This window comes from Esox lucius, chromosome 12, assembly GCF_011004845.1.
Source record: "Esox lucius isolate fEsoLuc1 chromosome 12, fEsoLuc1.pri, whole genome shotgun sequence".
NCBI classification, from domain to species: Eukaryota; Metazoa; Chordata; class Actinopteri; order Esociformes; family Esocidae; genus Esox; species Esox lucius.
In genome coordinates, this window is record NC_047580.1 from 12,812,212 (window position 1) to 12,824,658 (window position 12,447).

At 39.5% G+C, this 12,447-nt stretch overlaps 1 protein-coding gene across 1 annotated transcript; it reads right to left on the reverse strand.

Annotated features, from left to right (window-relative positions):
• Window positions 1-2,390: 2,390 nt before the first annotated feature.
• mapre1b (microtubule-associated protein, RP/EB family, member 1b) lies at window positions 2,391-12,053 on the reverse strand. Its single transcript, XM_010875721.4, has 7 exons — window positions 11,777-12,053; window positions 10,593-10,716; window positions 10,113-10,258; window positions 8,009-8,201; window positions 7,682-7,791; window positions 5,858-6,010; window positions 2,391-5,544 (listed from the first exon to the last, which is right to left on the reverse strand). The coding sequence occupies exons 2-7, from the start codon at window positions 10,711-10,713 to the stop codon at window positions 5,494-5,496; spliced, it is 774 nt and encodes a 257-aa protein (XP_010874023.1). The 5' UTR covers window positions 10,714-10,716; window positions 11,777-12,053; the 3' UTR covers window positions 2,391-5,493.
• Between the last annotated feature and the right edge of the window lie 394 nt (window positions 12,054-12,447).

Consider the following 12,447-nt stretch of genomic DNA (forward strand, 5'->3'; position numbering starts at 1 on the left):
TGAGGTAGGTAGATTAATTATTCATATAGATAGATAACTATCTGAATATGTCACCTAGCTCTATGAATCCATAGAGATAGATTGATCTGTTAAACATCTAGAATAGAAAGGTATTTTGTCAAATGTTGGATATGATCAAATGAAATTTAAGCTGCTAAATTTCTGATGGCACATTCGTCAACAACTTTAATATATTATTTTATCCACTCTGATATTTTGTAGACTGCCTGTAGAGGCTGGTTGTCTGACTGCTATTCCCCATGCAATCATTTCCTTTATTCTCAGTGCAGACAGTAAGTAGAGTAGCATTGTCAGTGAGTCATGAGTTTTACCCAAACAGAAAGAGAACCATCCTGGTCTATCGGAGAGCCATCTGTCTCCAGTAGCATCCTATCCCCCTCTCTCTCCAGAGTTACCAGCCACTGGACTGTAGGTCCTATTCATGGAATAAAATACAGATGGACTACCCTGACTTGCTTTTGTTTTTCATGACAAAACATCTGCTGTGATGTGCTGTACTGAATACAACACAGGTCACTGCACAAACACAGGGACACATTTCAGAGATTTAGGGAAGTAAATGGGATGGTCTGTTCTGTTCTTCTGACTGTCACTTACATATTCATCCTGCAGGCAGGCAGGTATACATTATGAGCACAATCTGAAATTGCATCCTATTCCCACGTGCAATATAGAATAGGAAATAGTGTCATTTTCTATTCAGCCAGTAAAGTAAAACATTATACATGTTGCTTGCTGCTTAATAGCATAGACATTTCCATGAACATCTAATGATTTGCATGTTCCATAAGCAAACTGCCTATGGATGTGTTCATACTGGGAGGGAAAACAGTACATCCATGAGTAAAACAAAGAGATTGTATATTAGTCAAAGTAATGTTCACTCCAGAGGGGTCAGCATTCTGTTGATTCTGCATTCCAGTCTAGTATAGGATTTCGGTGTGGGTGTGTGCATACTTCAGTCCCTAGTCATTTCAGATATGTGATTCCCAAGTCATCCTCTGTGTGTAAGAGGGAGGGTCATCATGGATAATAGTTAGGGGTGGCAGCTGGCGGTTTGACTCACAGGGACTCACTGTCTGTGAGAGACAAGTGACTCTCTATGGAATACGCCCCCTCAAGCATGTAAAATCCCCATCATTGCAACAACAAAAAAACATGCTCCTCAAAACTACCAGTGCGCTCAGATAGACCCAATCCACACTGCCGCCAAAGTTGGTGTCCATTTTCTCAATTGCCTGCCGAACCTCATCCATAACCAATCCTTTGAGAAGAGAAAGAGAAAGGAACAAGTTAGAAAGAAGAGGGGCCTTAACGTAATACAGCACTGACGCTTGGTTCTTTTTATCATAATGCTGAAAGAGTATCATGAAATGTGACACTGACGTTAAAGAAGAACAAGGGTGGCAATGCAACAGTCACTAATTATTCATGAGGGATGCAGGACATTGAAACAGTGACCTAGTCCCCAGACTCATTGCTACCACATACAGAGACATCCAAACAGTTGACAAAACCTCTGAAACTGGAAGTGTGGCAAAAAGATGGGTAGAACTCTATTTACCTCCCTTCCTGTCAACGTCAACCTCGTGGAACATGGCCTCAATGCATTTGGAAGTGCTCTGTGTTTATCTGGTCCTCCACACACCTGTGGTTTCTTTGCTCATCCTCCTTTAGGGAGCCTCTTGATGTAACTGCTGCCTGCAACAGCCTTTACAGCTGTGGCAAGGATAGAGGGAGGCACAGAAGTGCGTCTTTTACATGAACCTGTCAACCTGAAAGAAAACCAAGCCAAGAACACTAGACGGATCTGTCTTCACACTATACCTGGGGTCCATTTGGTTTCTGTTTTTATCCATCAGTAGGGGATCTGGAAATAAAGTTATTTAGACATGGACAAAAACGATGCTACATATTTATGGACTGATTCAGAATAATGGTCCTCTGTATAAATGGCTAGACAACCATCGTTGTCTTTTTGACATCAACCTGGTCACCGAAAATGCCTTCTGCATCACCTAGCACTTTGTCACAGCAATGGAATTCAAATCTGACAACTTGGAAATTATAATTGCTTAACTATGTTTGTTGTCTACACAATAATGATAATAATCCAAGTTCTATAATGCCTTTCATTGAATCAGAAAGCTGTCTTAAAGAGAAGACACCAGCAAGATCATGACAGGTCAGACAACTTAGGCAATGTTTGAATGCTACACCTTCTGAAAATGAGGTCATGGCTTGAACAGAGGTGCTCAGAAGATGGTAGAGGATGGTAACCTTAGAGTGACCAAGATGCCATATCAATCTTTAAAAACACATCTTTGTTTTAGAGATACAAATGAAAAGCAAACAGCCAACAGAAAAAGAACATGGAAATACTGTTTTATTGTTTTTAAGAAACTTGATTCAGCAAATATGATCTAAGACAGAAAATAAAAATGAGAGACAACTAAGGAGCTAAGATGACCGATGGCTCACAGTGTACAAAAATGTCGGCACAGATTGTTGAGTCACAGGGGACTGACCTAAACCAGGAGTATTCAAATCTTACCCAACGTGGGCTGGAGCCTGGTGGTGTTCTGTTCTACCAACATAAACTGCACCAACCTGGTGTCCCAGGTCTAAATAATTGGGGGGGGGGGGAATCAGATTTTATATATTCACCATTATCAAAATAGGAATCAAAAGAAAAAACAGGATCAGAAAGGCAAAGGTTGATTGATGTTAAGATTGGCACACTGTCAGATTAAGAGGCCACTGAAGGGTTTTCAAACAGGCATATAAAATGCACTTTCCAAAACCAACAGACAAGCCAGATGTCATCACAGGCTGTATGTGATTAGTATCAGCAGACCTGACTTCACAGTCAATGATATAGCCACAATATCAGCAAACAGATAAACATTTGGTTTTGGACGTGGTTATTGACCACTATTGAAAATAGAATTAAACGTAACAGTAAATAATTATAGGAAAACAGTAATTTTCTTGCACCACATTCAAACTTCCTTCATTGCCATGTGAGTATCTAAGATGATACCCCCTTTGAATGACTTAAAATGGTCAAATGGACCTACTGCTCCAAAGGCACTCCAAACTAAACATCAGAAAAAAACCTAGTGAAAATATTAATGCAAAGGTAAAAGACAACTGCCTTGCCAAAGACAACTAAAGGACTCCATATATTCAACATCTTTGTTGTTGAATTGTTTCTGTTAAGGAAGCGAGACTTTGGACTGGTTAGTTACATTACTAATCATCACTGAGGTCACATCCTGCATTGGGGTGGCACTAGTTACATTAGGTAAACAAGCAGGTTGATAACACTAAAGAACCAATGGCACAAAAGTAATTAAAACATTAAGAACATAGCTAGAACAATAAAAAAATAATCTAGTTCAACAGAAAACTCCATTGGGCTTCTTTTTTTAGTCCTAGACTATGTAAACCGGCCAATAAGGTCTCTATGGGTGATCCTCACATAACCAGTTTTAATGGGTTTGTAGAAAGGGGAGTTAAAACCATGAATCATCTCCATATATCATAATGAGTATGAAGGGGCATTTTCCTGGGCAAAGATGAATTCTAGTCCAGGACAACAAAAAATTCCCATTACATTTTTCCTGTGATTTTTAGTTTTTTAGTTCAGAAGTAGGCTTAATCTTTGTTTCTGGGAAACTATAGGTAAAACGACTGGGTTTAATCTACAATTTTGCTGAAGTTTTATTACGAGAAAGTGCCCAGAAATCCAGTTTCATCACAGTAAGTCCAAACAGACTTTGGAGAGCTGAAGATCACAGCATGCCCACCTCCTTGGTTTCAAACCATTCTACAATTTTCCGCAACACAAAAAAGTGTTTGATTTAGTGTTATGCTTCTCAGGCCTTTACATCTTCAATGTAGAACATTACAAAAAAATTGGGTTATGACTAATGCAGAATAGCAGTAATTTGAATGTTACGGTCAGAAACAAAATTCTGATTTAAACCTATCGCAGATATTGAGTAAATTGGGAAATTATACTCCAGAACGTTTTGATTAAAGGAGAGTTGTGAGAATGACCCATGAAGTACCCTTAAACATCAAAGTTTCTTCCAGATTCTAGGTGCCATCTTTATTTCAGAGCAACAGAAAACTGAGAATAGCTAAAATTACAATGCTAAAATCGTACAAACATTTGCCAAAAATAGAGTACATTAAAGTCACATCCATCTAGGTTATGAAAGGTTTAAGAAAAATGCATTGAGGATAAGGCAATTTGTAAAGCATATAAAATCTTCAGGCGCAAAGACTTGCAATTCTATGAGTATCAGCACTTTGGGCCTTAAAAACCATATCTGATGCAGTGGCTGGCTACATGATCACAACAAATTCAAACACAGCTGGAGTGTGTTAAAACATGCTGCAGAACCAGAAAAAAGTAACATTAGGAAAGGAAATACAACTGTAAAAGGATGCATTAGACATGAGGTTAATCAAGACAAATTATTAGAACTGATCCCCTGCCAACTGACATTACAGAATGAGAAAAAGGCCAAGAAAATAATTAAGCAAGCAGTTTGGGCTTTGGACGAGGGAGAGTTCCTAGATTTTCTCCAGTGCACATGCCTTCCAACTTCCAAAAAACAAAAATACAGATAAATCACACAAAGTATTCCACTGTCAGCTTGTAGTTCTAACATGTTTCTTCAGCATTCAATATTATGAGCTGTTTCGAGAATTGTTGCCACATTAAGAAAATCTAAATTATACAAATCTAATTCCCTGGTATAAAAAAAATATTATTCATGCACATAATTGCACAATTGAAAATTGGTTCATCTCCACAACGGATGAGACCAAATAAAAAATTGGGAAATAAGTAGGTTTGGGGGATATTAGTGAAGGATGAAAATTCTCACTGTCAGTACATTAACCGCCCTCTGAAACCATCTAAAACACTTGACAGTGACAATTACATGTCTTTTGACATAATTACACATCTTTTGACATAAGTGACATTTCTCAGACCCCAAAAAACAAATATGTGGCATACTAGTACTAAATTGGGAAACGAGTAAAAGAAGAAAAAATATAATGTACAAAAATTAGTGCAGGTGCCAGAGAACTTGTAGCTCCAATTCCCGGAACAGACAGCAAATAAGGGGAAAGATCGACAAGAAAAAAGTGGAATCAACCGCTCACTTGCCTGGACCCAAATAGACACCTTTTTCCAAAATGATGCTGTCACTGCCAAAGGCCAATAGGATGACCCGGAGGAGGTGCTTCAGAGAAGAAACAGGTACTTCACACTTGACTTATTTCAACTTGATTTTACAGACGAAAAACACTTGATATATAGTCCATTCAAAGACCAAGCAATGCATAACAAGGATCCAGTCGTTTTGGGTGTGATAAATGTTGAAGATAGGAGCTGTTGTAGAGGATTGAAGGGGTTGTATTAAAAGTTGCGTGATCCAGTCCTGAATGTTAGAATTCTTCCTGGTCCTCTGACTCAGCATCTGGTATGACGAAGCCCTCCTGACAGTGCAGACAGATGAAGAGGAATCAATTACCTGCTTTATTTATTTATTTGGTTAAAGAATGCCACATTGTTGAACATTTGAAATGTATTCCACACTCGGGTCAAGTACTTCTAAATGTGAGTAGTATTACATTTATTTAATTTATAAAAAGCACCAATGGAGTCTCAAAATGGCAAACTAAATTAAATCACATGTACTTGTGTTAAAACTCGACTTACATGCTACATACATGCTATTCTACATATGGAATATTAGAGGGCATCAGCAGTTGACCTGGTGGCTTTCCGTATAGTAGTACTAAAACTTACATCTGTGGCATAGAGTATATCCACGATCCTCTGCAACGTGGGGTCACCCTCTCCTTCCTTCTCCTGGCAGATGAGTTCAATGTTCCTCAGTTTGCCGAAATAAAAGTCCCTCTCCTTTTCCATGTCCTGTATAGTAGACTTCAGTATATTCACCTGGGATGAGGGAGAAACATGTTTCAGTCACTAATTTCAGGCTCACTTTTTGTGTAAGAGGTTTTATTTTCAAGACATTGACAGAGGGTGTGTGTTGCACCAATTGTTATCCCTTGGGACTAGAGATGTAACTTATTGGAAATTTGCATTACAGTCTAAACGCTCACACGTAAATATATTTAGCAGCACAAATCAATTGCGGCGGTAGCTTTCATTTTATCTAGCGCTGACAAATAACCATGATTATGGGCAGTAAAACAAAGCTGAAAACATTAATACAGGGGTATTTCTGGGGTCTCCACACAAAGTATGAGAGCTACTTTAAAAATGTATTACACATGTTGTGAGGGATGCATTCAATTGGACACATACTTCTCTCCCATGCCATGGTTCCCCTAGGTACGTCTTGTACAAAAGAAAGCATTGTACCGTTACCAGACTATATTAATTAATCTTAAGGGAGCCCTATAAATTAATTTACATTTTCCCAAATACAGTTCTGTCGGTTGTAATTTCCCTGCCTTAGGATTCTTGTCTACTAATACTCTGAAAAAAAGGGAACTCAATTTCAATGACTCCCTCACATCAGAATAACTATATAGATCGAATAATAACTATATAGTTGTATAGTTATTAATATTGATGCATGTTTTTGTATAGTGGTATTACTGATTGTGTTCTTATTTTTTAAAATCATAATTACGGTTACGTTTTTTAACGTAACAAGCATAAAATTGCCGTACCTTTTTATTGCAAATGACAAATAAACCTTTGAACTTGAAACTTAACTTTTAAGTCAATAGTGGCAGAACAGACTTGGGATCATTTCAATGATGCCTGGATTAGATGGGAACTGGGAGCCTGCAGTGTCAGATAAATGATGTCTGATTCAGCAATTTTTGGACTACAACTCTGCTGGGGCGGAGCGTCTTGCTCTGGCCTAGTCCCACCCTAAAGCAACATGCTTTATATGAATGTTCTTGTTTTTTTTTTCTTGGCATTTTTCTATCTAGATAACATTACACAAGACAAGACCATTTCATCAAGACTGAGGGTTGATTAATACTTTTCAAAAGGAAGCAATCTTGGTGATACTGGTTGGCTCTGTCCGCGGTTACCTTCAGACAGGGTCACCGTTCCTCTGGACCCCCGGGTCTCAGACCCCACTCAGACCACGCTGCTATATTATCATGTTAGGGGACTAGGGTCAGTCTGTCCTGTCTTAAGTCCCAAGTGTTCACGTTGTATTAGTTTGTGACGGGGACAAGGGACAGTCTGTAACGTATGCTCAGGTATCCTATTAAATCCAAGGAATGCTCTTAAACTTTCCAAGTGTATGGAGAAATGCACCTCTAAAGATCTCACCTCATTTAACCCTTGTGCCCTCCTCAAATTTACTACCCACTGGACACCTTTGTGGACAAAAATGTACACGTACAATAAACTGATATAAAATATTTATACATTCATATTTTTTTCAGCTTTCTTTTTCCATAAATCTCAAATTGAAACCTGCTCAAAACAACCAAACATTAAATAATTTTCAGGATTTTAATCCTTTAAATGCCAGTTCGATTGCACACTCCTGCACACAAAAACTCTTCTACGCTCACACCCCTACTTCAGACAGAGGAGACAAGACATGAATGGAAGAAGAATGGATGAGAGTACCTCCTGGATGAGTTCTGCCCGTTCTTCGTCACCTCCACCAGCCCCTGGTCTCCGCACCGAGCTGGGTGCCATTTTTGGTGCCACCTTGGCAACTGCTGCCCGCTGGGGTGCTAAGAGGAACAAGCCATCAATGAGAATTGCGATGGGGAGAGCTTAATACCCAGCAGGCTTTAGAATAGGAAGACCACTGCTAGTTGCTATCCATTTTCTATTTTAGTTCAAGAGCTGAGACAATATGCCTTACCTGAAACAATTTGTGAGGGAAATGCTCCTAAAAATTAGTAGGCCTAATTGATTTTAAGAAGTGCCATGTCACACCACACTCACCAGCATTGAGGATCTTCTTGGGCTTGCTGAGAGCTGACATGGCGGGGCTGGGCATGGTGTCCTGTCCCTGCCGAGCTTCCACAGGGTCATACTCCTTGCCATCATAGTTGGCATCAAAGAACTTTTTGAACCACTGCACAAACTCAAAGTTGTCCTGGAACTTGCCTTTTATCAATTTGTCAACTGGGATGATCTTGAGGAAAACAAAACACAGTCCAGTGGATCCAACATTAGCGGGGAAGTCACTGTAGAATTTGCCTAAACATGAGACAGCTGTTAAATGCTGTAAGAGTGTAGAAACTAGACCAGCTGTCAATTTTTTTTGTCATGACATTTTATGGGACATTTATGGTCATCAGGTTTATTTGTTGTTCAACCAAACTTTATAAAAGAGGAAGACGCATGATCCAAGGCATGATTGTTGGCATCATCTCCACTTCCATAGAAAGTGGAGATGATGTGTGGAGGAAAACACCTTTCTAATAAGATGTCAAAGGGGAACGGCCAGTTTCATTCAAGCTGACAAGTCCACAAATACTGAAATAACCAATCTTTACAAACATGATGTGCAGACTAGCATCCCTGAACGCAAAACACATTGAACCTTGAAGTGGACTGAGGCAAAGGGGTTCCAGTCCAATGTTCGATTGGTGTACCAAGTGGTGGGGGTATAAAGAACCATGTGGTACTGATGATTTAAATGTTGAAATATTTCCTTAGCAATATTTCCCATTTCAAACCTCCACACGTGTAGTCTGATATTAAGACATCCTTTTTTTGCCAGTATCCTGCATCTAAATTTTATATATGTGGTCACCCGACCCAAAATAATAATCTATGAACAACATAATTGCATCTGTCAAACAGGCATGAATGTAATTTTTTGGAAAAGCAAGGAACACCCTCCAACAAAGCTCAAGTTAGTTAAGTCAATAGTTAAAATAGTTAGCAATTAATTATACTTTAATTAGGCTACTTGCAGCACCATTTGCTGTCTAAATCCATTTGAATATTGAGTGGTTACATTCATATTTTAACCGCTAGCCAGTTATCATCATAACAAGTATTATCTAGTCCTGGGTTGGGCCCCCTCGCCACCTAGCGAACAACCTACAAAGCATAGGATAAATTACACAAGGATTTCGGCCCATCCTGCAGACTGGATAGTTACAATGATCTAGCAAAGAGCATGTTCTAACTGATACCAAAAGTTCCTCTGTCAGGTCTGGGGACCGCGTAGGACATTCAGAAAATGAAATTATTTGTCATGTTTCCAGAAACATATAGAAATGGCTTATTGTAATTTTGGACTGCAACAATGTTCAGATGCACAATGGTGTTGTAATGTTGCTCAATTGATATCAAAATATCTAACTTGCCAAGAAAACATTCCAGACACCATTACAATATCCCCATCAGCCTTTTATCATTGACACCAGGCAGGATGGGCCCATGAATAAAAGCTGCTGGCACTAAATCCTGACTCTGCAGTCCACATGACACAATAACCTGGATTCATCACACCAAGCTGTATTTTTCCACTCTGCAGTAGTCCAGTTCAGGAGATTGCATGCATGCCCGCTTGTTTTAATCAGAGTGAAACTGTGTGGCTGTTTGCTCTAAGAGGCCTTACATTACAAGAACCAGCGTTTTGTGTTCCAGGATGCCATTTTCTCACACCACTGTTGTACTGTGCTGTTATTAGTTTGTAGCACATGTATTAGCTTGCACAATTCTCACCATTCTCTTTTGACAGCTGTCGTCAACTTATTGGTTAATTTGAACCTAGTGAGAAGTCCAGGACGGCAGCCGTTTGAGACACTAGAATTGTCACATGCTTTGCCCAATATAACATTCAATCAAACAGTAACTGCATCTCAGTGCCTGTCGTAAAAACACATGCCAAGAGCACATGACTCACTCTTTAGACTCAATCAATTTTATGAACTGGGTAGTGCACCTAAGTGCCTACTAAGCCCATATATTGATAATACAAATAAACACATAATTAGCATTGAGAATGCATTTCTCACAAGTTATGCCTCTTGACAACCCTCAGTCTGTTGCCAGGGCGCTGCGGTGGGAAAATGAATAGCCTACTTACTTTGTCAACACCCATTCTTTTGAAGCCAGCTTGCAAGATCTTGAAGTTGTGGATGAATTCATGCTCTAGTTTTGCAGCGAATTTGACTTTCTTTAAAGGTACACAGCCAGGGAAGAGCATGTCCATGAACTGGCAGTAGGCTGCACCTTTAAAAGACAGATACCAGGGTTCACCATTAAACCAGCGGAACTATTTATCAAACAAAAAAACATTGTCACAAGTTATGGTACTACATACTTTAAGGATGTTGATATATTGCCCATTTAAACTTTCTCACTAGTCCGTCTGAGATGGCATGGATGTGCAGTCTCCTCATAATTGCTTTAAACCCTTGCAGAATTACCCCAAGTCGTATATTGTACATTTAGTCTCAAATGTTAGGGGCAGGATTTTACATAGTGCGTCTTCAAATTTTCTAAAGTATAATCATTCATTCAAAGAACAAATGCAGTTGTGCCCCATCCATAACGATCCACTTACCTGAACATAACAGCTCAATCTTAGTAAGGTTGATCTGTAACGATTCGTTTATCCATGCAAGCATATCATGACGACTCAGGTTGTCGCTACAAACTGAGGTTGAGTAAACGTTCACAGCCATTTTCTGTTGAAACATTGACATCAAACAGCTGTTTTTAGAATGGACGGAGAGTGGTGCAACCAAACAAAGATGCCACTTAGCGATTACATAGTTATTAAATGATAAAGCTAGACTCAGAAACCAATACGCCTATACTTGAGAACGTTGAGATCCTAGCTGGCAACCAATAAAGATGCACAACAGGTGACTGGCACTGGGGGGTGTATATTGAAAATGATCATGCATAGACAAAACAGGAGATGAGTTAAACGAATCTACAGCTAGTTCTGCTGGCCAGCTACAATGACTGTCAGTGACTACAGTTTATTGGTTAGTCAGCTTACATCTGCAAAACAAGTGCCCCACACCGCCCCTAGACTTGGATCTAACGCGACAGAATGCTTATAGAATACTGGCCAACTATGTTAGCTAGTTAACACTGTACTTAGTTTAGCTCGGTAACACAGATGGGGAAGAGAAAGGGCTCTGCTAAAATACTTATTACGCCTGTGGGAAATTACAAGAATCAGGATGGGGATAACCAATAAGATTTTTCCGTCTCTGACTACTGTACTGCCTTGCATGCCAGCTAACATCTACAACAACAATATTGGGCCTACATGGTCAACAAAAGCTGTAACGTAAGCTGCAGTTACCCAGTTAACGTAGCAAAATCAGCAGTTCAGTTAAAGTCTGCACGTAAGTGTTAGCATGCAATTTAACGCGTTAGTTACCAACGTTACATTTTGAACAACGTTAGTCAGCTCGCTATATAGTAAGGGAAGGTCTTGTTAGCCAGCGATTCTTAGCTAGGTCGGTAACTAGTTACAATACTAGTAAAGGTAAGAAAACTAGGTAGTTAACAAAAGTCGTTCAGTCATCAAAGTACAGTAGCTAGATTGTCTAGCAGAAATTCACCCGACTCAACTCCTACTATTTAACTACAGCAGCTAGCTATGTAGCTAGCTAAACGGATTCGGTCCTTCCCGGCCTCTGCGCCCCCACATTGCTTGCTGAACATTACAGTAGCTGGCTAGCTAAATGGTCGTTAAGATTGCTTTTACACCAGCAAAATATGACGTACCTTGTTTAAAACGGCTACCGGAGCTGTAAGTGTGACTAAAGCAGTTTTTTTATTTCAATTTAAACAGTTTCTCATATAAACTCAAACGTAAATGTTTCCTGCTCCTTTCTCCTGTTTGCCAGTTTAATACGCCGGCATCCGCGGGTTCATCCGTCGGGTCTTTCCTTTCCGTGCAACTGCGTGCGTTCATCCCCAAAAGACGTGCAGACGTACGCAACGTCTAGACCCAAGCATGGGCAGAACCAAATACCGTATTAGGGAGTCAACAAGTGGTTCCGGAAGATAAATCTCATTCTTCGTCAGCCATGGTTTTATTTAAATAAGACATAGCAAAATTACTATACATAGTTAATATTTTCATTGCCGTGCATAGTAAACGTCCTATTTTCTGTTAAGATAGTAAAAAACACTTCATGTTTTTTCAGTTTATGTTTTCAACAAGCACAAAAGACGACCTACAGTAACCTTGAGCATTAGCATTACTTAAGACAGAAACCAGTTGCGTCGTTAGGCGTGGGCGTCCCTGGGCGAAATGTATGATGCATCTACAGTATCTCACAGAAGTGAGTACACCCCTCATATTTGTAAATATTTGATTATATCTTTTCATGTGACAACACTGAAGAAATGACACTTTGCTACAATGTAAAGTAGTAAGTGTACAGCTTGTA